This window comes from Clupea harengus, chromosome 8, assembly GCF_900700415.2.
Source record: "Clupea harengus chromosome 8, Ch_v2.0.2, whole genome shotgun sequence".
Taxonomy (NCBI): domain Eukaryota; kingdom Metazoa; phylum Chordata; class Actinopteri; order Clupeiformes; family Clupeidae; genus Clupea; species Clupea harengus.
The window spans coordinates 3,859,615-3,882,930 of record NC_045159.1 but is presented as its reverse complement, the minus strand read 5'-3'; the positions used below and the strand labels follow the sequence as shown (position 1 = coordinate 3,882,930).

Sequence of the window (23,316 nt, the reverse complement as noted above, 5' to 3'; positions counted from 1 at the left end):
GGATGGCTACGCACGGCGACCTTTGACCTGTGCGAGATGTGTGGGGTGTGCTGCTGTAGCATAGAGCAGGAGGTGAGAAAAATCTAGACATAGACAGAACTCCATTTCGAGCTGGAGTGTAAGGTTAAAAATCAGGATCACCTAGCCAGAATGAAGTCACTATTCCTACAGTCTAGAAACTACAAAAGGACTGTATTTGGACAGTGATACAATTTGCGTTGTTGTGGCTTTTAACCTTGAAATGAAATAAACTAAGACCATCTTTCAAGAGAAAGATATTGCAGTTCTCCTCTGGTTTTATCAAGTAAAAAAAGTATTTTTTTGCAATGGCTATGCCCAACATGGCACTTCCATGTTAAAATCTTGCAAAACTTGTCACAAGCTGATCATATCATTTTCTGTGATGCTCACTGACAACATCCCCAACCAAAATGAATTCCCACTGAGAATGTCCAGACCAAACATCATGTAAATGTCTGATCTGGGAACACCAAGCAAGCTATGCCCACTCAGAATGAGTGAATTCCACCGTCTAACCTCCTGAGGGGCCAATGAGATCGTCAGACCAGCCCGCTGACCTAGGCATAATACTAAGTATGGGCGAAGTCAGGGGCAAACGCGAGAAGCAAACGTCGAGTCCACACTGAAGGAGACGCAGCAAACTGCTGAGGTAGGAGACAGGAGGACTGTCGGTGAACCCCAGAGGGAAGAGGGACTTTGCCCTGACCGCTCAGTTACCTCCCCACCAAATGAACTGCAGGATGGATAAAGATCTTTCACTAAAAGCCCCCGGGCCGGTTCAACAGATTAACCAGCAACATGCCTTCTCTTTCGACAGCCTATTTCTTGAAGGCTTTACTGGCCCGGCTACAAACACTAAAGGGAGAAAAGCAGGTCAAACACATATCCTCTGGGCCCGGCGAAGGTTTCAAATGTTAGTACGGAGGCACAGAAACCCACTTCTGTTGAGGAGGACCAAGGAAACAGAGCACACTTCAAAAGATGAGCCAGACGGAGAGTTGGCCCGGGCCTTTGAGGTGTCGGCGCGGGCGGTGTCAGGTTCACAGTCTACGCAGCAATAACGCGCCGAAGAGCCCAGGTGCTTGAGAAAGCAGAGCAGCGCCCAGAGCCTTAGGGGGAGCTCTGTCTCTGTTGAGCTGACTGACATTTTGGAGGGTGTAGAGATCTCACGCCGGCTATTCTATCTACGCGAAAACAGTGATAAAGTGCTCGTCATTGGTCAGGGTGAAATACCAGGGAGGCCAATGGAGAGGCTGTTGATAAGAGCTACAAAAACGCAACACTGCAGTGCATATGGCTGACGACTAGCTTATACAGCAATTTCATCATCTCACCCGAAGAAAGCAAATCAGGATTGCTTTCGTATGAGGATATGAAGGCACATTTTAAGCAAATTAACATTTCATTGAGACTGTAGACCGAACCAGTGTTAAATGTCACTGATTACACTGAACACTCACGTGTTAGCTCTTTCCTCCCTCTCTATCGTGCCTTGGGCAAATGGGTAACTACAACTTGGCTGTTTGGGTGGTGTGACCGCAGTGTGATAAGAGTGTGTGATGTCCTACACACACACGCACACACACACACACACACACAGACAAGGGTGAGCTACGACATCTCCACTTCAGTCTCTGCACGTGAGGCTGCGAAGGTTTACCTTTCACAGTCAAGGAGCCTTTAGAGCTCCCTCCTTGTGTGCCAGCATTCCCAGGCCTTCATGGCAGACTGGATGATCGTCAGGATGTCAGATCACCGGGGGTGGTCATTAGTGGGTGCACACACAGACGAAAAGGGAAATTAAACTACAATGTCTGAAAATCCCTCCGCCTCCTGTGGTTCACTGGTCCCATACCTTCGGGTGCAAAACCCCCATCCAGCACCGGTGGGAATGTGTACAGTTTGTATACACACATGGAGGCTTCAAGGGCCTGAAGCCACCAGAGCCAGTCACAGTAGAGTCTATTGTAAGGCTGAAGCAGGAGAGAGTGAAGGGAAGAGGGAATGAGGGCACAATTTCAGACAGGATACAGTCTAATCTAATTCCTTTTGATTGGATCCAGAGTGATGGCATTAATAACAAAAAAAAAAGGGGGGGGGGGGGGGAGATTCTTAAAGAAGAGAGAATTAAATAGGCACTGGATTAGATTAAAGACAGGAAAAGGGAAACTGTGTGTGAGAGAGAAAATACATCAACCACAACTGAATAACAAACCTGAATGCAAAACACACAGCACAGCACTGTACTGTACTGCTACAATCTCATGGAGAGAAGATGACCTGAGAGTCTACTGTAACTAAATGCCAAGAGGGAATAAAAGCTGGGATAAGCTGATGCTAAGATACTGCTTCAACATTCTAGGCCAGTCAGCTACTAACTCTTTTTTTTCCACTCTCTTTCTCTCCCACTCTCTCTTTTTCCTCGCTCAGTCTCTCTTCTGAGGATCCAATCGAATCCCTTCCCTTATGTCCACAACCCAGTTTTCTGCCGTCGCCCTGAGCGCAGATTTGGTTTAGTTTCCTTTCGGAGGAGCTGGAGCTCAGCGGGGGCTCCACGGAGGCTGGCGCACGTTCCCTAAGACCGGCTCACTCACATCCTGAGAATCAGATCCCACAGAAGAGGGTCCGACAAGCAACAGCCAATTTGCAGCTCTTTCTTTAAACAAAAAAATTTAAAAACACACCAAAAAAAAACTGGTGTGGTGGTGGAGCTGGTCCTCAGGCATCTCTTGTGAGAGTACATGAAGGTGTCGTGTCCCAGTGTTCACACAGCAGATGTCATTTTATCCTGATTCGAATTGAGCATGGCAGCAGAGCAAAAAACAACCGCACACATAGATGAGTGTACAGAGACGTCACACCCACAAACACGCACATACACCTTCTTCTTTCAAATCCTTTCACAAAAAAGCACAAAAAAAAGCAAAAACAGATGAGAGGTGTCTGCTGTGGCTATGCCTCTGAAGCAACCTTAAAAAAGTCGGTGATGAATGCACACCACATGCTTAGCAGAAAGGGAAGAATAAAATAAAATAAACAGTTACATCCTCTCTGCACAATGTGCCCTCTAAAGAAAGAATTTAGGAACAAGCCAACCTTTGTGGAAGGGAAAAAGGAAACACACTGAAATGCTCTACTGTGACCTGATGCTTACCTGGGCCACATCGAGTCTCCTGTCCAAATTCTAAGGGGCCCTCAGGCATAGCACATAACAGATTACCTGATCGAACAAATGCTAGCCATGCTTGTGCTCTTTATATACCGCAGTTGTACATTCTGACACACACAATATCAAACGGCTCTGTGATACGACCAGGCTCTACACTGTGTTGAACTCTGGCACCTATGATCCAGGTGCAGCTTTTTCAGTCCAGTAGATGTATGACAACATCAGCCCAAAGCCCTTACTCATGCGGTTATAGAAACAGCAGCCTCTGTGCACCAAGTGGTGTTATTTCTGTCCTGTCATCTCTGTCTCTTAGTATATCTTTGAAGCTTATGTAACAAGTCCCTCTGTGGCTTTCACACACACATACTCTTGCTTGAGGAACACACACAGCCCTGCAGTAAATCAGACAGCTGCTGATTGTCAAGATTTCTGTAGTTGAGTCTGTAGGGATGGGGTGTGGTGAGAGGTCACAGTGAAGGGGGGGGGGGGGTCAACAGCAATCACAAGCTCCCCCCCCCCCCCCCCCCGCTTCCTTGGTCCTGTGTGTCCTCAAAGGGCTACCATAGAAAGGCCTCCTCCACTTCACGTCAGTGGATCTCTCTGAGCTCTGGGGCGCATGCACATGGCGCGCCTCAACATGAAAGGCCTTGCAGGAATGCCGGGCTGCGGTCAGGAGCATCTCCACTGGGACCTGCTCTGCGGCTTCACTCTGCTTTCACTGCCTGCTTTTATCAGGACCAGGCCCGGCCACAGCGGTGGGTCAAAACCTCAGATAGGATCAGGCCCACGTCTGCTAAGGTCTTTCTGCGGGGAAATGTACCTGCCTGGTGGGAATTGAGAGAGACCTAAGGCTCGGCCGCACTCTCATTGTTTGGGGTTGTAACATGTGTAGTAAATTACTCGAGGGCTGTACGTCTTGATGGAGCAACAGCTCTTCCTGTGAGCACAGATAATGCATGGTATCTGTGAACCATACACAGGTATTTACTAAGACAGACAAAGCCCTAAAGCACACACAACCACATGCATGCATGTGCACTTATACACACACTCTACTTCTTTCACTCTCACACACACACACACACACAGACACACTCACACTCTCTCACTCACACACACACACACACACACACTCTCTCTCTCTCTCTCTCTCTCTCTCTCTCTCTCTCTCTCTCTCTCTCTCTCTCTCTCTCTCTCTCTCTCTCTCTCTCTCTCTCTCTCTCTCTCTCTCTCTCTCTCTCTCTCACACACACACACACACACACACACACACACACACACAGGCACAGGCACAGACACACACACACACACCAACAACAGACAGGGACAACAGAGGGAAAGAGACTGAGAGAATGTTGGCGGCAGAGCCTGCAGCTTGAGAAGGGCTTGACTTACTGGCTGACTCCTTGAATCCTGTGGCCGAGTGGACAATCACATGCAGGAAGCCATAATGCCCGGGGGACTCCTCATCTGGGAGGAAAGAGAAGAAAAAAAACACTCTCAGCTACAGGGAGCCATGAGGGACAACAAGCACATCTCACATGATCACATGATTTCAAAGTTGATCAGAAGAAAAACCCTTTGCTACACAAATAGCATCCTGGCAAGGGATGCTTGGGTTCCACCTCAAATGTTGCTTTAGCTGCAGTGCGGCCTTGTGGGGACACGGTGGTTCAACAGCTTCCCTATTTATTCAGACTTATCATGCCTTTACCATCTTAACAAATAGGATTTATGTGTGTGTGTGTGTGCATGGGTGTGTGTGTGTGTGGGGGGGGGGGGGGGGGGAGTTTGGGGTAGGGGATTAGGTGTGTGTGTATGTGTGTGAGTGTGAGTGAGTGAGTGAGTGTGTGTGTGTGGGTGGGTGTGTGCCATTTCTCAGGCTGCTGGAACTAAACCCTCCTGTGGGAATGAGGGAGTGTGAGACGGAGGAGACGAGGCCCCTCAGATGACAGCAATCCTCTCTTACACACACACACACACACACACACACACCTCCAGACTGCATCTGGGGAAAGAGGAGAGACTGAGAGACGGAGAGACGGAGAGAGGAGAGAGGAGAGGTGCAGAAAGAGGAGAGACTGAGAGACGGAGAGAGGAGAGAGAAGAGAGGAGAGAGAAGAGGAGTGAGGAGAGAGGCGAGGAAAGAGGAGAGAGTAGAGAGGTGAGACTGAGAGACGGAGAGAGGAGAGGAGAGAAGAGAGAGGAGAGAGGAGAGAGAAGATAGGAGAGAGAAGAGGAGTGAGGAGAGAGGCGAGGAAAGAGGAGAGAGTAGAGAGGTGAGACTGAGAGACGGAGAGAGGAGAGGAGAGAAGAGAGAGGAGAGAGGAGAGGTGCAGAAAGAGAAGACAGTCATGGACAAAAGAACAGGGGAAAGTAGACCTGAACTGAGGGGGTCTCAGCTGGGCCCATTTTCTATTCTAAGTCTATTTTGCCCGCAAGCAATAAGCTGAGTCAAGAGTCTTAGACGAACTGAGGAGCAAATCTTTCTGACACACAGAGGATATGATGTTACATCCCAAGTTTGAATGTAATGCGTGGATGTAAAGTTTTCTTGAGAGGGTAAGTCGAATGTATAGCTGCATTAGTCAGCTCTTGGATGTGTTATTTCAAATAAGATGCATATTTTCCCCCCATATACAGTCACACTACTAAATGCAATCTGTTCTAAATTCTACAGAAAGGAACTCTGGGAACTCTGAACTGGGTTATAAAAATGTGACCCACCCTTGTAACACTGTATATGTTAACACCCTTTCACATCATGACTGCCATACATCTCAAAGGGCACCCTGTATATTTTCTGTCATAAATGTGGAGGTAAGCTCTTCAAATATACAGCGAGACCCAGGAGAAATGTCTTCAGGGTGTCCTTGACACAGATGAACTCACACGTATGCACACGTGCACATCCCCCACGCACGCACACACACAGACACACACAGTCATCTGTGTGTGAAGTGCGCTGACTCTCTCACGTTCTGCCCTGCCCTGCTGGACGGGCTTGAAAGGGCTGCACGGCCCACACATTTCACAAACACACACACACACACACACACACACACATTTCACACAGGAGGGCCAACTGTGTCACTACAACACCCAGGCCTCAGATAAGAGGCCAGCCTCCAATATAATAACTGTATGTGTGTGTGAGTGTGTGTGTGTGTGTGTGTGTGTGTGTGTGTGTGTGTGTGTGTGTGTGAGTGTGAGTGTGAGAGTGAGAGTGACAGAGAGAGAATGAATATGCACGTGAATATATGTTAACGTGTGTGTGAGTGAGAGAGAGAAAGAATGAGTGTGCATGTGAGTATAAGTGTGTGTGTGTGTGTGTGTGTGTGTGTGTGTGTGTGTGTGTGTGTGTGTACGTGAGTGTGTGTGTGTGTGTCAGGGGTTCAGAAACAGCCTCCTCTGACTGTATGATCCCTTCCTCCAAACAGAAGACAATGCGTGTGTCTGTATCACTTCTCTGAGCACCGCCAGCGCAGAGACGAAGAATAACAAGGAGGATGTTATCTTTGAATCAGAGAATCCTGAGACTCAATAATCCCCACGAAGTCTCCCCTCCTGCCAGCTCCAGGCAATCAGATCAGATCACTGCTCTCAGCGCAGTCCCCTGCCTGCCCTCCCTGCCCTCGACCTCTCCTCAGGACTGATCCCAGAACAGGCCTGGTCTGTGGGAGCCGCGGTACACGACCCACTTCCTCTGCTAATGACCCTTCACACACCTGAGACAGCCTGCTATGGCAGTGACTGTATGACTGTAATGGACTGTCACAGTGCCCCTGTTCTGTCAAAGGCCTCTCAGCAATCAAAGCTGTGAGAACAGTGAGGGGCTGTGATTGTAAGTTGGGGGGGGGGGGGGGGCACAGGGGTGTGCATTCCTACCCCAGCTGGTCTGTATTTCAGCCTGTCCCCTCTTCCTTATATTTCACTACAAGGCAGGGGTGTGTGTGCGTAGGGGGATGGAGGCATCAGGGGCAGTGAATGTGTGTCAGTCTCCCAGAACTGGAGGCCTGTTTCAGCTAACTCACTCCCACAGCACACAGAGCCAGTGGAGGTTTGTCCTTACACACTTTTCAGCCTGAACTTCAAGAGCTGGCCGTCGTACTGTTTGCTAAATTTGTACTGCCATAATGCCGCAATGAGTAGTTTGGGTGCATTTAGCTTGAAGCGCCACTAGGGGGTGTTTGTGAATGTTTGTGTATTCACACAAACATTTAATAAGGTTACTATAAAAAGCTCAAGACTTTTACACGCACCCATTAAGGTTATACAGCCTAATTAGGTAGCCAGAAGTCTTTCATGCTTCCAGTAAAATTAGATCAAATTGCTGTGGTCAACTAAATCAACCATGTTTGCAAAACAGAGTGTTATTCCACAAAGTAGGCATGGGCAATCCTCTGGGGGGGGGGGGGTCATTAAGACAGGCCCTAGAGGAGAGCAGGAGATAGACTACACGATAAGATCCCAATCTCATGTCACTGCTGTCGAGAGGGTATGGTGGTGGAGGTCTGGGGTGGCTGTAGAGGTGGAGGTGGAGGTGGAATTCAGCATTGTGGGGGGTGAGACTGAGTGGAAACACAGGGGCAGAATGAGGGCGCTCCCCCCTGTGATTTTCCCCCTCCATCCGGTGTGATCGCAGCAGGGAGAGAACGCATGGCTTTAATGTCACCTCAGTCCAAACAGTCACATATCAAGTCCCACCGGAGAAAAAAAAGAATATTTGAAGAGAGAGAGAGAAAAAGACAAACAAACAAGGCCATGAAACTTTTTTTTTGCAAGGCCGCGGCTGGAAACAACATGGCACAGGTTATCAGTGGATTGGAAACAGATTGTAACCCAGATTCCACTTAAAATTCAGTTGGCCTTTTTTCCTGTTACTGCTGCTGCTGAGGCGGCAGCAAGAGGCACATTTATGAGGAGAGCTGGAGCGATGAGCGGAGAAGGAGAGGGAGAAGAGAAGAGAAAGAGGAGAGAAAGAGGAGAGAAAGAGGAGAGGGAATTTTAACTCAAAGCAGAGTTGGTAACAAGTGTGGCCCGGATTCAGTACCGTGTCAGCTGAAGGTGGCGCGTTCATTAAGTGAGGAAGCTAATGAGCAGCACAGGAGAGAGGCAGGCAGACAGACGTGCCAAGCTAAACTCAGAGCGAGCGGGAGTCCGCGTGTGTGGGCGAGGAAGGAAAACAAAGTCAGATAGGAGAGAAGACAGACAGAGAGAGAGGGAAAAAGAGAGAAAGAGACAGAGAGAAAGACAGAGAGAGAGAGAGATAGAGAGAGAGAGAGAAACTTACCATCTTTGTGGCTGGTGAGTGGTATGTTATGGACGGTTCTGAGTTTGAAACAGAAGCCGGTGAGAACCTGCAGTTCCACAGAGCTCAGCACACACGCCTGCAGGTCTGGAACACATCAACACACACAGCACTGTTACACCACTCTGCGCCAGAGAACACCATTGTGCTGCCTGGTGACAAACAATAGCACCAATGCAGAAATTCTGGTTGGATGCTAAACTGCATTTCGTTGCCTCAGTACTTGTACTCTGTGCAATGACAATAAAGTTGAATCTAATCTAATCTAACCAATGCTGAAGAAGCTATTTACACATACACTATGTGTAAGTAATGAGACTTCACAGAGGACTAGTCCTATATAATGGGTAGAATTCTAAGAGGAATAACAGTTATTAAGTATTTAAAACATGCCGATGTCCTTATTCGTTTTTCCATACCTTTCTTTTGCAGTTTTTCAATGCTCTCTCTCCATTCTGACCTTTCATAGTCTGAAGACAGCAGGAACAAGTAGCTCTGGTGGAGAAAGACGAGATGGACTGAGATACAAAAGCAATGGCTCCCTCTAGTGTTCAAATGTGAAGCCATGGAGTAGGCAGGAGGACCAGATGCTTATGACTAGATTCATTGACATGGGGGTGTGTTGTGGGAGCCGTACCTTGCCATTTCTGTTGTGGATGCGGAAGGGGATTGTGGGTGAGTGCAAGAGCAGACAGGACTCCTGCTCATTCATTTTCTTCCTCAGCCGATCCACTACTCGGCTCTGTCCCTTCGTCTGTGCGCACACACACACACACACACACACACACACACACACACACACACACACACACACACACACACACAAACAAGTAGTCAAGATAAATGTGTTTAGTCATCGAAAAAATTAATAAAGAACAGATGTTTTCTAAAGGAAAAGTTCCACAAATGGTTTCTCAGAACAGGACAATTTCAAAAATTTCATTTTCAATTAAAATGAAGGAGGCTTCACCAGTCAAGCCACTAAAGAACTTTCCTTCCCAGGGTTACAGCTAAAGGGTGACTGCCCTAGTGTCGATCAGGTAAGTAACCAGGCCTAGCACTCCCAAAAATCGCATCACTTCCTGTGCTTCTCTCCCTGCTTGGCTTCGCCCCCCCCCCCCCAAACAGATCTTCACCTCCATCATTCCATCACTACATCCCTTCATCCTTCTCCACCTTGCCTGAGAACTAACTCTCTCGCTGTCGTTCACAGAGGCGCAGCTCTCGGTCAAACACACTTTGGGCTGTGCGGCCGCTCGTGCTGCATATTCAGGCGTGTGTGTGTGTGTGTGTGTGTGTGTGTTGGACGATGGAAGATCCCCAGAAGCCCAATATAAACCTAAGTTCCTACAAGCCATTGTGTTTGCGAGAGCACGGGAGGAAGTGAGGGGTGTGCGACTATGCGCCAGTGTTCCCAAAATTCTCCACACTCATTATGCGTGTTTACACTGGATAAGATGCTTATCTCTGTTCCATGGTACTCGACTCAATCTAAACAAGCCCAACTCTCTTCTCACACTATGAGTGCATATCTGTGTGTGTGTGTGTGTGTGTGTGTGTGTGTGTGCATGCATGAGTGCATGTGTGTGTGTGAGTATACGTGTGTGTGTGAGTAAGCGTGCATGCGTGTATGTGTGTGTGTGTGTGTGTACATCAAACACAGTACATCATCTTGTGTACACCATTAATGAGTCATCCAGCAAACCACCAAAACAACTTGTTCTCCAAGTGCACCGGTAACTCCTGACAGGTTCATTCCAATGATAACACGAGCGGCTCGGCTCGCACACAGAGAGAGGCCCTTAAGAGCGGAACACAGCCTTTAATTCCTAAAGATAAACAGAGCCCTGGGCAGATGGGGGGTGGAAGGTGCAAGCCCCGGGCCGAGGCCTTGTCGGGCACGCCCAGGTATGGCAGGCCATACGGGAGGTGGGGGGGGGGGGGGGGGGACTATGGGCAGTGGCCCTTCCTCTGTTCCTGGAAGCGGTGTCTGCCCTTAGCTGACCCCAGTCTGTGGTCACAGCCATGACCCCCACAAAGAGCAGGGCTGCATCAGCGCACAAGCACAGTGCTGCTCACTAAAGAAGCTCCCAGACAACAGCTGAACTCTGACATGGATCTCGCCAGGATATTGTGCACATTTGAACCTGATAAGAACCAGAATCCGATCAACATTCAGCTACTATCTTGGTCTTTGAATAAAGCCTTGATACAAATTAAATTAAACTGAATATCTCACTATTGTGGGTCTGGTCAGACAAGTGAAAGTCTGGCTTAAAAATGTGTTCCCTTAGCATACTGGTCACTAGCACTTGTCATAATACTCGTTGTTTCCTGTGGTTTGGCACACATACATAGATAAGAGCCCTCAGCTTTGAATGGTCTCAACGGACTCGAACATCAGCATTCCAGGATGGACTGGGCCAGTAAAAAAAAAAGAGACCACATGCACACCTTTTCCTTCTGAATGTCACTCTTGAGGCCGCAGATCTTGTTTTTCATCTCGTCGATCTCGTGCTCTTGCATCGTCTGGATGTGCGGGATGGATTCGACCGAGTCGTCCAGCGTCTGTAAGGTGAGGTCAGCCAGCGGGATGTACCACTTACACTCATACTGCTGGTGCTTCCTGAGGGGGGGGCATAGGGATGGAGCGGGGAGAGATACAAAAAAACAGAGAGCAAAAGAGAGAGAGGCGACCAAACAAAGAGCAAAGAGCACAGAGAGAGAGAGAGAGAGAGAGGGGGACGGAGAGAGAGAGAGAGAGAGAGAGAGAAATATTCAATTAGAGCTGGCCAGGAACCTGAGGACAATGGACGATTGCAAGACAAAAACGGCTGCTGTATTGCTGCAGTAATTTAATATTCCCTTTAATGTGTTCTAAAAACAAGCACACCTCTTTGTTCCTGTAACATTCACATTATTTATATGCAGCCAGAGTGGAGGATCTGTGAGCAGTCATTTCTCCTAGTCTCAAACACAGGCTAAAAGTAGATGACAGCTCATTAATAATGTTTTGGAGGAACCATGGTGACAGAAATTAACACGGTGGCACATCTGCACATAAATCATGTGCCGAAAATAATGTCCAGGGGAAAGCACCTCCATTTTGCTAATGAGAATTCAGAAGTCAGCCTGGGGTGCACACTGTCAACTCATTAACACAGAAATCATATTCACCCCCACACACACACACACAAATCATATTCATTATGCTGGTGAGTTATGAGACTGAATCCTACGACAGACCAAACATATTATCATAATGTTGACTTGAGACCAGCAGTGGCCTTGGCCTTTATTGGATAATGTCCTGCAGCGTTAAATTATGGCTAAAAAGGCTAATGAAAACAGGAGCCTTGTGCTCTCTCCCCCTCTCTCTATGTGTGTAAGAATACGACACACAGGGCTGGCTGTAGCAGACTGGCCTTCCATGGCCTCCAGTAACACTTCACATCAATACTTCTCATTTTGGGGAACAAAGAAGTGGAATATAAGGGAGTGGTCTAATTTCTCTGTTTCATGCGCTTCATTGCAGACCAGAACACGCACGCACGTACGCACGCACGCACGCACGCACGCACGCACGCACGCACGCACACACACGCACACACACACACACACACACATCCGGCCACATACTGACACCCACATATTTCCTATTCCATGTTTCTTTCTATTCTGTATTGTATGCTAATTGTCCCTGTATAAGCGTAAGACAACTCTGTGGGGGACTGACACTATGTTTGGTTGTTTTTGTTTTCCCTGTCAACACTGACAGCACTTCCACTCCATACAGCAGCTCATAACCATCCCAGATGTGCTCCACAGCTCCACAGCCCGGCTCATTATGCAACTGCCGTGTCTAAATAAAGCAAATAAAATATGCCAAATAAACCTCGCTTGTCTCCTCTACTTACACACCAGACAAGTCTCATTACACAGAGTCTGTTTATTGTAATCGGACCATATGAATATTCATGTCTCTGTCACTAATTAGAATAAACTGGAGAACAAAGGGAGAGGCTATAATCAGGGTGACACGGTGGGAAATGAGCATTGGACTCAAGACACAAAGACAGCATCCCCCCTGTTGGATATGGAGCTTATGCATATAGAGACTGACCTGAGAGCAGTAGAATAAACCAGGTTTATAATGCAGATAAGCAAACCTCAGCTAATCCAGGAGTGTTGGGGAAGCGCAGATAAAAAGATAAAAGTGGGGGAAAGGGTGGGTGGCAGAATGGGAAATGTGAGTTGTCACGGAGACGTGAGGTTTTTTCACTCAGACAGCCAGGCTGTGGGAGCCATCAATCCCTGAGACGGTGGTGGCCTGGACAGGGTAACCTCGCTGACGGCCACGGTGTCAAACGCAAGGCACTCATATAAATGAAACACTTCATCAGGACAGGGGTGACGAGAGTAATTCAGTCCGGCACACTCAAAATCCCAACTGTACACACACACACACCTACACACACACACACACACACACCTAGCAGTAAAGCTTTGTGTATTGGATAAGGAGCACGATGAAGCTAAGGCCACCCTAGTTGAATGGGGACGTATGGCGGACCAAGACGGCACATTAAGCTTCAGGGACTAACAGAACACAGCAAGCAACCACTAAGCTGCTCAATCTGTGTGCTACCTTCAATTTTATGACCTGTGTAGCTATGTGAGAGAGAGAGACAAAGAAAACTAGACTCAAGTCTCATTACAAAGAGAAAATAAGAGAGCGAGAGAGAGAGCGAGAGAGAGAGAGAGAGGCCACGCCGTACCCCACTGGAGTCTTCTTCAGCTTGGCGCAGAGCATCAGGTCAGTGAAGAGGAAGACATGACGGAGCTTCCGCGAGCCCTCTGACACCTCCACCAGGAAGCCGTCCTTCACCAGCTGACGAGCCTGCACGGAAGACCAACATGACATCATTTCCTGTTTAAGCGAACACAGACTGTTTCACTAGCACACAACTTGCCTCTATACAACTGGCTGAGCGCCGTTAGCAATGGCCTTGAAAAATAACATTACTAAAGTATCCAAATCAAATAATTACATGAACAAATATGTCTAGTGATTATGAAGATAGAAGATGCCAACATTGTGGCATGATTAAGTCTTACTGGAATTGCTTCCCATGATGATATTCAATCATCAATATCTAAAATATGAATGCAACTTCAGGGAAGCCACAACACTCATCTGAACCTGAAATTCAAGCTGAACAATTACTGCCTGCTAATGGGCTTATTACATGTCTGATAATGCACATACAGAGATATACTTACATCCCCTCTCTCTCTCTCGCGCACGCGCACACACACACACACACACACACACACACACACACACACACACACACACACACACACACACACACACACACACACACACACACACACACACACACACACACACACACACACACCTCTCCCTTAGGCGTGGTGACAGCGGTCCTGCGTGGGTCGATCTCCTCGTTGATGCTGGAAAGGAAGTTCTGAGATATCCTCAGAGCGTCCTGAAGAAGTGGGAAATCAGGGTGGTCCTTTGGGGTGTGTTTCAGTAGGTCCTGAGAAACACACACACACAAATCACTACCAGTACCTTAAACTCATTTCACACCAATGTTTATGCCTTCTAAATGTCAAGTCATACGTCTCCCCCTTATGATAAATGTACTCTAAATATACTTGACTCCATGTTTTTCTGAACGGGGATTAGACCTAACATGAATCTAGATTTCAAAGGAGAGTCTGTCTTCCACAACAATGTTGTCTCCAAGTAGGTCTTCATCTGTGTCTGAGCACTGGATCCCTCCAGTATTTAATCACTTTTTTGGGGGGAGAGAGTGAGTGAGAGCGAGAAAGAGAGTGAGAGAGAGAGAAAGAGAGTGTGTGAGAGAGAGACACATAGAGAGAGAGTGAGACACAGAGACACACAGAGAGAGAGTGAGTGTGAGAGAGAAAGAAAGACAGTGAGAGAGAGAGACAAAGAGAGTGAGAGAGAAAGAGAGTGAGAGAGAGAGAGAAAGAGAGAGAAAGAGAGTGAGAGAGAGAGAGAGAGAGAGAGAGAGAGAGAGCGAGAGCCCCATGCTCAAAATGAGCTTTAAATCCAACCACAGCAAATCTCCCCCTGCCTCACAGCAGTTCCACACTCAGCAATGAACCCCTCTGACAGCTACATCAACACCCAGACAAGGCAACCCATGCAGGGAGGGGAGGCGAGGTGAGGTGAGGGCAGAGAAGGGGCCGCTTGTGTTAGTGAGGTGTGTGAGAATCAGTGTGTGTGTGTGTGTGTGTGTGTGTGTGTGTGTGTGTGTGTGTGTGTATACTCAGTAATGTGAGCATTAAAATTCATACTGGCTGGGCATCCATTGAGTCAAGGTGACCTTTGAGAAGAATCCATTAGCTTTTGTTCAGCGTCCTATGGGGTACTCGATGAAAAAAAAAAACTGCAATGCAATCTGCATAGGGGGTAGAGAGCGCAGACTCTTTGGACAAGTCTTTGTTCTCTGCAGATTGCTGAGCCCAGTGGTTGGTTGGATGACTCAACGCGGAGCACATCCGCACCAGGTTGGGCCCTTCATTCATTCATTCATTCATTCATTAATTCATTAATTCTTTCATTCATTCATTCCGAGTTCTTGTTCTCCTCAGCAGGCTTAGCGCTCACTGTGAACAGACGCCCTTTAAGAACAATCCCCTTCGAATGTCCTCACCCTCCGTCGTGGTGAAACTGGGTGACCTCGCTGTGAACTTGTCTACTTCCTGTCATGCGCATGCATATGCACACGGATGTCTACCAGAAAAAGGGCTTCTGCATATTTGCCTACATATGGGAGCTGGTTCAGGTCTTCCTACACGTATAATATATATGACATGTGTATAGTATAATATATATGTGGTATATTCACTCGTCCTCATACTCACATGTAAGACTAATGTGCTCCGGGTCACACGGTCAATAGGCTTGTACAGTAGAGCTGAGAACACAAACAGAAGACAACATTCAGTTGGTTATATTACGAAGGACACTGTACAACTGAGTATGATCTCACAGCCACACACACACACACACACACACACACACACACACACACACACACACACACACACACACACACACACACACACAAATGAAGATGCATCAGAGCCTTACAGCTCAAACTCCCACATCACTCACGGACTACTCGCCCAAAGCTCTATAATAAGATGGATTGCAAATGACTGCAGCATTCACTTAATCTGGACATCGGAAAAAAGCCACGACTGGCAGATTAGAGGTGGGGCAGGGAGGGGGAACTGTTAGTACTTGGTAAAGAAAGCTGTGCGTCTCTACAGAAGGAAAAGAGGGAGGGGGCGGGGGAGAGAGCGAGAGAAAAAAAAAGCAAGAGAGAGAGAAAAGAGAGAGATAGAGTGAGGGAGAAGGAGGGAGAGAGTGATGGGGTCAAGACCCCCCTCCTCTATCCTCTCCCTGCCTGCAGCTCACTGGCTGCCCTTCACCACTCAAAGACTCCGCTCAGTTACAGGCCAGTTATGCAACCGCCACACACACACACACACACACACACACACACACACACACACACACACACACACACACACACACACACCAGTCTCTATACTTTTCTTATGTACATTCTCATGGACATTTGAAGCACTTTCATATATGCACCTTCATGCCTATATGCTGTATAATGAGCTTGTACACACTCCCTCCAACAAACACACACACACACACACACACACACACACACACACACACACACACACACACACACCAGTCTCTATACTTTTCTTATGTACATTCTCATGGACATTTGAAGCACTTTCATATATGCACCTTCATGCCTATATGCTGTATAATGAGCTTGTACACACTCCCTCCAACAAACACACACACACACCAGGATGCAATCTCAGCAGCGAGGTAATTGGGCTTCTTCTCCCGTGAGCCTCCCAGTGAGGGAGCATCTCAGAGAGAGCTGGGGTGGGCGTCTGAATGGAGGGAAACATGCAGTGGAAGACACCAGAGACGAGGGTCAACCACTGGGTTGCATGCATGCAGGCCCAACGGACAAACACGTCAAAGCGTGAAGGACACACACAGTCCACAGCAGAGAGACGCAGGCTCAGAAGACAATCCAGACGTCCAAACACACATCAAAATGAATGTCATTGAAAGAGCTTGGCATCAGAGACCTGTGAGAGCTACGAGCAGGATGCTAACGGAGATCTGAGCCGAGGTCAGACGAGAGAGGGGCCTTGAATGAGCACTTCCTCTCCTCTCATCTCCCCTCTCTCTTTACACTCCCCCCCCCCTCATTACAGACCCACATAGCCTTCTGTATCTCAGGGTAAACTGGGGGCGGGGGGGGGTGCACTGGGTCCTCTCTCTCTCTCTGATCTCTGCTCAGATTCCTTGGTCAGCCCCTCTCCCCACCGCTGGTGTCAGAGCCCATGTTAGAAGCTCACCCCCGTCAGAAGCCGTGTTCTCTCATTCCCTTTCATGCTCTCCTGCATCCGGACTGCTCATAAATAATGCTCTGAATCTCTCTCTCTCTCCCTCTCTCTCTCTCACTCACTCCCTAGCATTCTGTCTCTCTCTCTCTCTCAATCTCTCTGTCTCTCCCTCACTCCCTCCCTCCCTCGCTCTATTCCTCTCTTTCTCTCTCCTTCACTCTCTCTCTCTCTCTCTCTCTGTCTCAAGCCACTATGACTGAAATTCACAGAGGCCCTTTGTGTGAAGTAAGCAGAAGCGCTGGCTAAGGCTGCCTTTTATGTGCTATGGTGTATGGTGTGTGTGTGTGTGTGTGTGTGTATGTGTGTGTGTGTGTGTGTGTGTGTGTGTGTATGTGTGTGTGTGTGTGTGTACACATGTGTGCATACATGCGTATCAAACATATTCCGCTAAGTCAGTAAATTGCAAGATTCACTTCCTTGCTTTTAGCCTCTCAAATTACTTCCTCTGCAAATTTACTGATATGTGGTTAGGAGTTCCTTTCCAAATAACGATAGTGACTCTGCAAGCTTCACAGCTTTCACTGTCAATACAGTGTTTTTATCCGTGTCTGTGTCTGCGGTATATGATATATGATAGTGTGACTATATAACATCTTCTCATTCATCAAGGACCACGAGCAAACTCAGCAAAGCTATATATGAAGAGTCAGGCTTGTTAAGGTTTTTTTCTCTCTCAACTGATTATGATCTGCAAGAAAATAAAACTTTAGAGGGACTTTAATTTAAAAGTATCAATGAACAAACAATGCTGCAGAATCTGCACAGTTTGAGGAAGGTTTTACACTCTTTTGTCTCCAGTTAAAAGCCATACAGATCCCACAGAGGATTCAATGTTTAGATGTACAGTATGTGTTGGGTAAAAGCGAGGGGTGAGAAAGAGAGGAGAGGAGAGGAGAGGAGAGGAGAGGAAGAGAACAGATGAAAGGAGAGGAGTGCTGATTGCTAAGGAGATGGATGGTCACATGGGGCAGATCTGTGATGGAGCCTCTGTCAAGGTCACCCTTACACACAGCTGCTCCCCACTAATCACAACGTCAGTGTGGGCCAGCTCTCACCCTCGGCTGACCAACACTCAAACACACACCAACACAAACGCACACGCACCTCTGACTGTGACCATAAGACACCGATTTAAGAAAGAGACCAACTTCTAGAAAAAGAGCGAAGCAATCAGAAAGAGAGAGAGAGACTGATTGAAGAAGAGAGCATGACGGAGACAGAAGGAGGCACAGACAGACAGACAGACAGACAGCAGGGTAGAACTTGCTGACAGAGGAGAGATGGACTCTACCTGAGCACTTAGCCAGAGGCTGGCTCACTTATCCCGCCTGGCAGATTGCTACACTGGTGGCATCAACAATACACAACAGGACCAATACGCAACAACTAACACAAACAGACCTCAATCAGCCAAAAAAACACAGGGGAAAATAACTGCGACAGTTAGCCAAGAGAGTTCCCTGAGAGGGAAAGGGTTTTAGACAGTGATGAATGGAGCCCTGTGATTTGATAACACACACACACACACACGCTCGTATGATTGGACGGGACTGTTTGCCTTTCTCCAAAGGATGAGCATGATGGCCTGAAAATCCCCACTGAGCCGCAATCAATAGAGCAAGTGATTAACGAGCCTCTACCTGAGGGGAGGCATGGCAAGGCAAAGTGCGTCAGCACGCCAACACAGTGCCAGCCAGGGGTTCCACCTCTCAGAGACAAACAGTAACAAAACAACACGTCAGTGAACAACACTCTCTGATGTGTTAATAAGTGGTTTCATATTTATTCAGTGTATTCATACTGACTCACTCTTCACCCTGTGCTGTCTCTGTCTCTGTCTCTGTCTCTCTTTCAGCTCGACTAGGCTTCCCAGACTCAGTTTACAAACACAAAGTGCACCTAACACACACACACACACACACACACACACACACACACACACACACACACACACACACACACACACACACACACACACAGCCCCCCACTCCCATTCCCCATAATTTATAGCTTAACAGTTCCCACACTTCAGAGGAGGAGCAGAGTGGACTCCAGTGCGGACTGAATCTCTGTGATTCTGCAGACAAACACGTCCTCCACCCCCCTCCACTCCCCTCCACCCTGAGCCTTGTGGCGGTGAAACAGGGTTCATCCTATAGGGCTGAACGTGACCCGTATGTAAAGAGCGCAGCAGCCGCAGGATCAATTCTCTCTCTTTCTCTCTCTCTTTCTCTCTCTCTTCCTGTCTTTAACTAAACCTGCAGATGCGGGAGAAGGTGCAATCTGGCTGTCAGTCAAGCTGCCATCACCCGGGAAACGCAGCCGGAACATGGTTGGGGATTATCCCCCAGCAACCAAGGTAAGGCTGCACGGAAACTTCAAAAGGAGCACGGCACACGCACGCACACACACACACACACACGCACACGCACGAGCCCACTGGAACTTGCGCATATGCAAACATGTTTCCCCCCCACACATACACTGCTTCTCTTCCCCAGCCTCCATTCATGCAGATTCTCTAGAAGAAACCTTTCGAGGATCTTAAAGACTGCTGGCACTCACATAGAGGGACATGCAATTTCACGGCAGTCATTCTGATTGTCCTCCAATGCGACGACATCTGTTAATTAATATCTAAGCGCGGTGACATTTTTTAAAAAGCACAGGGAATGACTGTGGAATGCCAGGACTAAGTAGCACTTCACTGTCACGCAATAAAGTTTCAACTTCTGATGAGCAGACGATCAAGGACATAGGAGAAGAAAAAAACCTACATCAACATCAAATCAAAGAGCTTTGGAGAAGACAAAGGAAAAGAGCAAAAATGCCGGTTTTACCGTAAGTGCAGTTACAACACAGCCTGAGCACCAGGAAAACCTCCATGGCAGAGTTGCCCCTCTGCTCCGTCTCTCTCTGCTCCGTCTCCCTCTTTCCTCTCTTCTGCTCTCCTCCCATCTCTCTCAGGCAGCCTCAGCACCCATAGCCCATCAGACAGAGACCAGGAGAGGGGAGGGAGGGAGGGAGAGTATGCAGGCAAACACACACACACACACACACACACACACACACACACACCCTCATCCCTCTCCCGTTCACCAAGACAGCTCTGTTTTTTGTCCCTCTCTCTCTTTTCTCTCTGTCTTTCTGTCACACACAAACTTACACACACACACACACACACACACACACACACACACACTCTCTCTCTCTCTCTCTCTCTCTCAAACTCTCCTATACAAACCCATACACCCTTCACTGCATACTCAAGTATAGACAGAGGAGCACAGCATGTCCCAGTCTTAAAGAGCCCTAGCTTACTCTTTGGATTCTGATCAGTCCAAGCAGGATCCACTCACACACTCACACACACACACACACAAACACAGAAATTTTTCCACGTACCTTCCATTGTGACAGTGCTGGTAAGGTCCTTGGAATCCTTTGGTCCTTTCACCTTCAGGTTCTGTGGAAATATTTCAGCATTCGCTTATTAAAGCAGCATATGATGAGGATTGCATACTGATCCCGAATCAGCTAGATTCCCCACCTATGAATTATGCACTGCTAATTTAGTCCACTCTCCTTCCCGCTCTTAACATACACACACACACACACTGTCAGAAATGCACAGAAACAATTGTGAGCATATAGAGATGCAACATACAGAGAACAGATGAGACAAATGATTACATTGCACCAACAGTGACACACCACGGTACAGTTTGTTCCCATGTTTGAGTTTGAGCTAGTTTACACGGTTTAATTTAAGCACACCTCCCCTCACAGCAAGAGTCTACTCATGTCCTGATTCACAGCCTGACACACACACAAACACACAAACATATTTTAAGAAAGGACACACACACACATACACATACACAAACACACACACACACACACACACAAACACAAACACACAATCATATTTTAAGAGAGGACACACACACACACACACACACACACACATACACATGCACAGCAGTGCATGACTGGCTGGGAATCAGAGCTGAACTGACACCAGCTTGAAGGGCTAATGAAGAGGAATTGAGCCCAGCCTAATACACGAGCGACCCTGATAAACACACACACACACACACGCACACACGCACACACGCACACACACATATACCCACACACACACACATGTATGCACTTGGACCTTGAAAATGGAACTGGTTGAGTTTTTTTTATTGCGTCATACATCATACCTCACACTTTAAAGACCTCTACCCACCTTCCAGCCATTTTACAAGGCAGGTAAATACAGTTTTGAAACTGTGATTGCAGTTCTTATCCTGTGAGTCACACTGTTTTTACAATTATGAATAATTATAATTGCCAATTACTGTTCAGACACACAGCGATACAGCCTACTGCCTAACGAGGTGTGTGTGTGCGCGTCTGAGATAACCTTCAGTGCTGCAGATTCAGCATATGATCAATGCACTTTTCTGACAGATATCAGATCAAAATAAAACACAAAAAAAGGAAAATGGCTGGAACTGAATACATAAGTAGGAAGTGGGAAATAGGGGGTTGGGGGTGTAGATTTGAGAGTACCCACCTCAGAGATCTTCTGGAACTGACCGTTGGCCTGCGCGCATTTCTCTGCGGTCTCCACTGCCCTTTTGTAGTTGTCAAGGAAAGCTTTGTACATGCCGAGCTCGCTGGCCTGCAAGGCAGCGAAGGAGGGAATGACATATGATTTCAAGAGTGGGACTGAGCCTTCGGACCACACACACACACACACACACACACACACACACACACCTGGATTGGGAAAACAATGGAGAAGAGAGCGTGATGGGGGAGAGCTAGGAAGCGAGCAGAAACAGCGTTGATCGTGAAACGAAGGGAGGATGGGGAAAGATGACAGAGCTCACGAGGAGTGACAGGTTGGGAAGTCACAACAACTGAATTTGTTTTTCCACAGACAGCTCATTATTTGAAGGTTATAGAAAGATGTGACTGAGGGAAAGTTTTTCAAGCTGGGCTTCACTTGAGCAAGAGCATATTTCTGTGTGCTTCTCTGAGGAAGCTGTGGAGTCTTTTTTAACAAGCACGGCCAGAACACTGACTGCAGTCCAAGATTAAGTTAAGTGTCTGTATGTGAGTGTGTGTGAGTGTGTGTGTGTGTGTGTGTGTGTGTGTGTGTGTCTGTGTGTGTGTGTGTGTGTGCGATTAAGTACAAACATAAGCAAGACCAACTACATTAGGTCACTTTTGGTACAACTTTCCATCTATCTTAGTACAGCGTAAAGTGTTCCAGTGTATTACTCTCATTTGTCTTCTCCTCTCTCCCCCTCTCTCCCCCTCTCTCGGCATGGTGTGATGCGTTTACATGCACACTTTCCCAGTGAAATCTGTGGATGCGGATGCATTTCTTCTCTCTATCTTCTCCCTGTCTCTCTCTCGTTCTCTCTTTCTCTCCACCTGCTTCTCTCTCTTTCTCTCCATCTTCACCCCCCCCCCCCCCACACACACACATTTCCTCTGTTCTGCTGCGTCGCCTCACGTACATCAGTAAGCTGTAATTATCCTCTGCATATATATTGCCCAAAATGAAGGTAGCTAACTGAATTAAGGAGAGTGTCCCTCAAAGTCTTTTATTTCCCCTAAATGTTAAAGAGCTTTTTCCGTCAGCAGTTTCGCATTGGCTCAAACTTAATAATACGCTGTAGAGTTGGATGAGAATCCAGGAGAAACGGCAGACTGCAGAGTCCTCCTCTTAAGTATGCTCTAATCCACAGTCACTTCGTGAATTGATCTGGTGTGGAACATGAATATGTGAAAGACGTGTGAAGGTGGGTAGAGGTGAAAACTCCAACAGCAATCTAATGTGTAGATTACAAGTGCACTCTTGATTATTATATAGGTTACAAACTGTGTATTATTTTGGTTTGCATTTGAGGCTGTCAGGGTGTATCTGGATATTTACCCCCACTGCTTGCAGTGCTTTACTTAGAGTGCCTAAATGCTTGTAAGATACAGTATGAATCTTAGGTTAGCGCATGCTTCTCCATGGCAACAGATAATGCCTCTAGACAGCTTGCCCTTGTCTGGTGGCCAGCGTCTCTTCCTCTCCATCAGAAGTACATCTGAAGAGGTGGGGTGTGCCACTGACACCAATCAGTTTCCATGGTGTGATCTGTTGCCTGGCAACGCTTTCATCAGTGGCACCTCCTCTTGCACATGGGGCATTTAAGAATACAGCACAGGAGAGACAAAAAAAAAAATAATAAAAAAAATAAATAAATAAAACCTGGCAGCAGGTATTTGGAACTGGACAAAAAGA

At 47.4% G+C, this 23,316-nt stretch overlaps 1 protein-coding gene across 3 annotated transcripts in view; it reads right to left on the bottom strand.

Annotated features, from left to right (window-relative positions):
- abr (ABR activator of RhoGEF and GTPase) overlaps window positions 1-23,316 on the bottom strand; it is a 124,177-nt gene that overhangs the window by 44,739 nt on the left and 56,122 nt on the right. For all 3 annotated transcript variants that reach the window (XM_031571544.2, XM_012822022.3, XM_031571545.2), the window contains 10 exons: window positions 21,586-21,693; window positions 20,424-20,484; window positions 15,426-15,478; window positions 13,925-14,065; window positions 13,280-13,401; window positions 10,956-11,127; window positions 9,139-9,255; window positions 8,921-8,996; window positions 8,484-8,588; window positions 4,586-4,660 (listed from right to left, as the gene is read on the bottom strand). In XM_031571544.2, coding sequence (XP_031427404.1) covers window positions 4,586-4,660; window positions 8,484-8,588; window positions 8,921-8,996; window positions 9,139-9,255; window positions 10,956-11,127; window positions 13,280-13,401; window positions 13,925-14,065; window positions 15,426-15,478; window positions 20,424-20,484; window positions 21,586-21,693 — 1,030 coding nt within the window. The remainder of the gene's footprint in view (window positions 1-4,585; window positions 4,661-8,483; window positions 8,589-8,920; window positions 8,997-9,138; window positions 9,256-10,955; window positions 11,128-13,279; window positions 13,402-13,924; window positions 14,066-15,425; window positions 15,479-20,423; window positions 20,485-21,585; window positions 21,694-23,316) is intronic.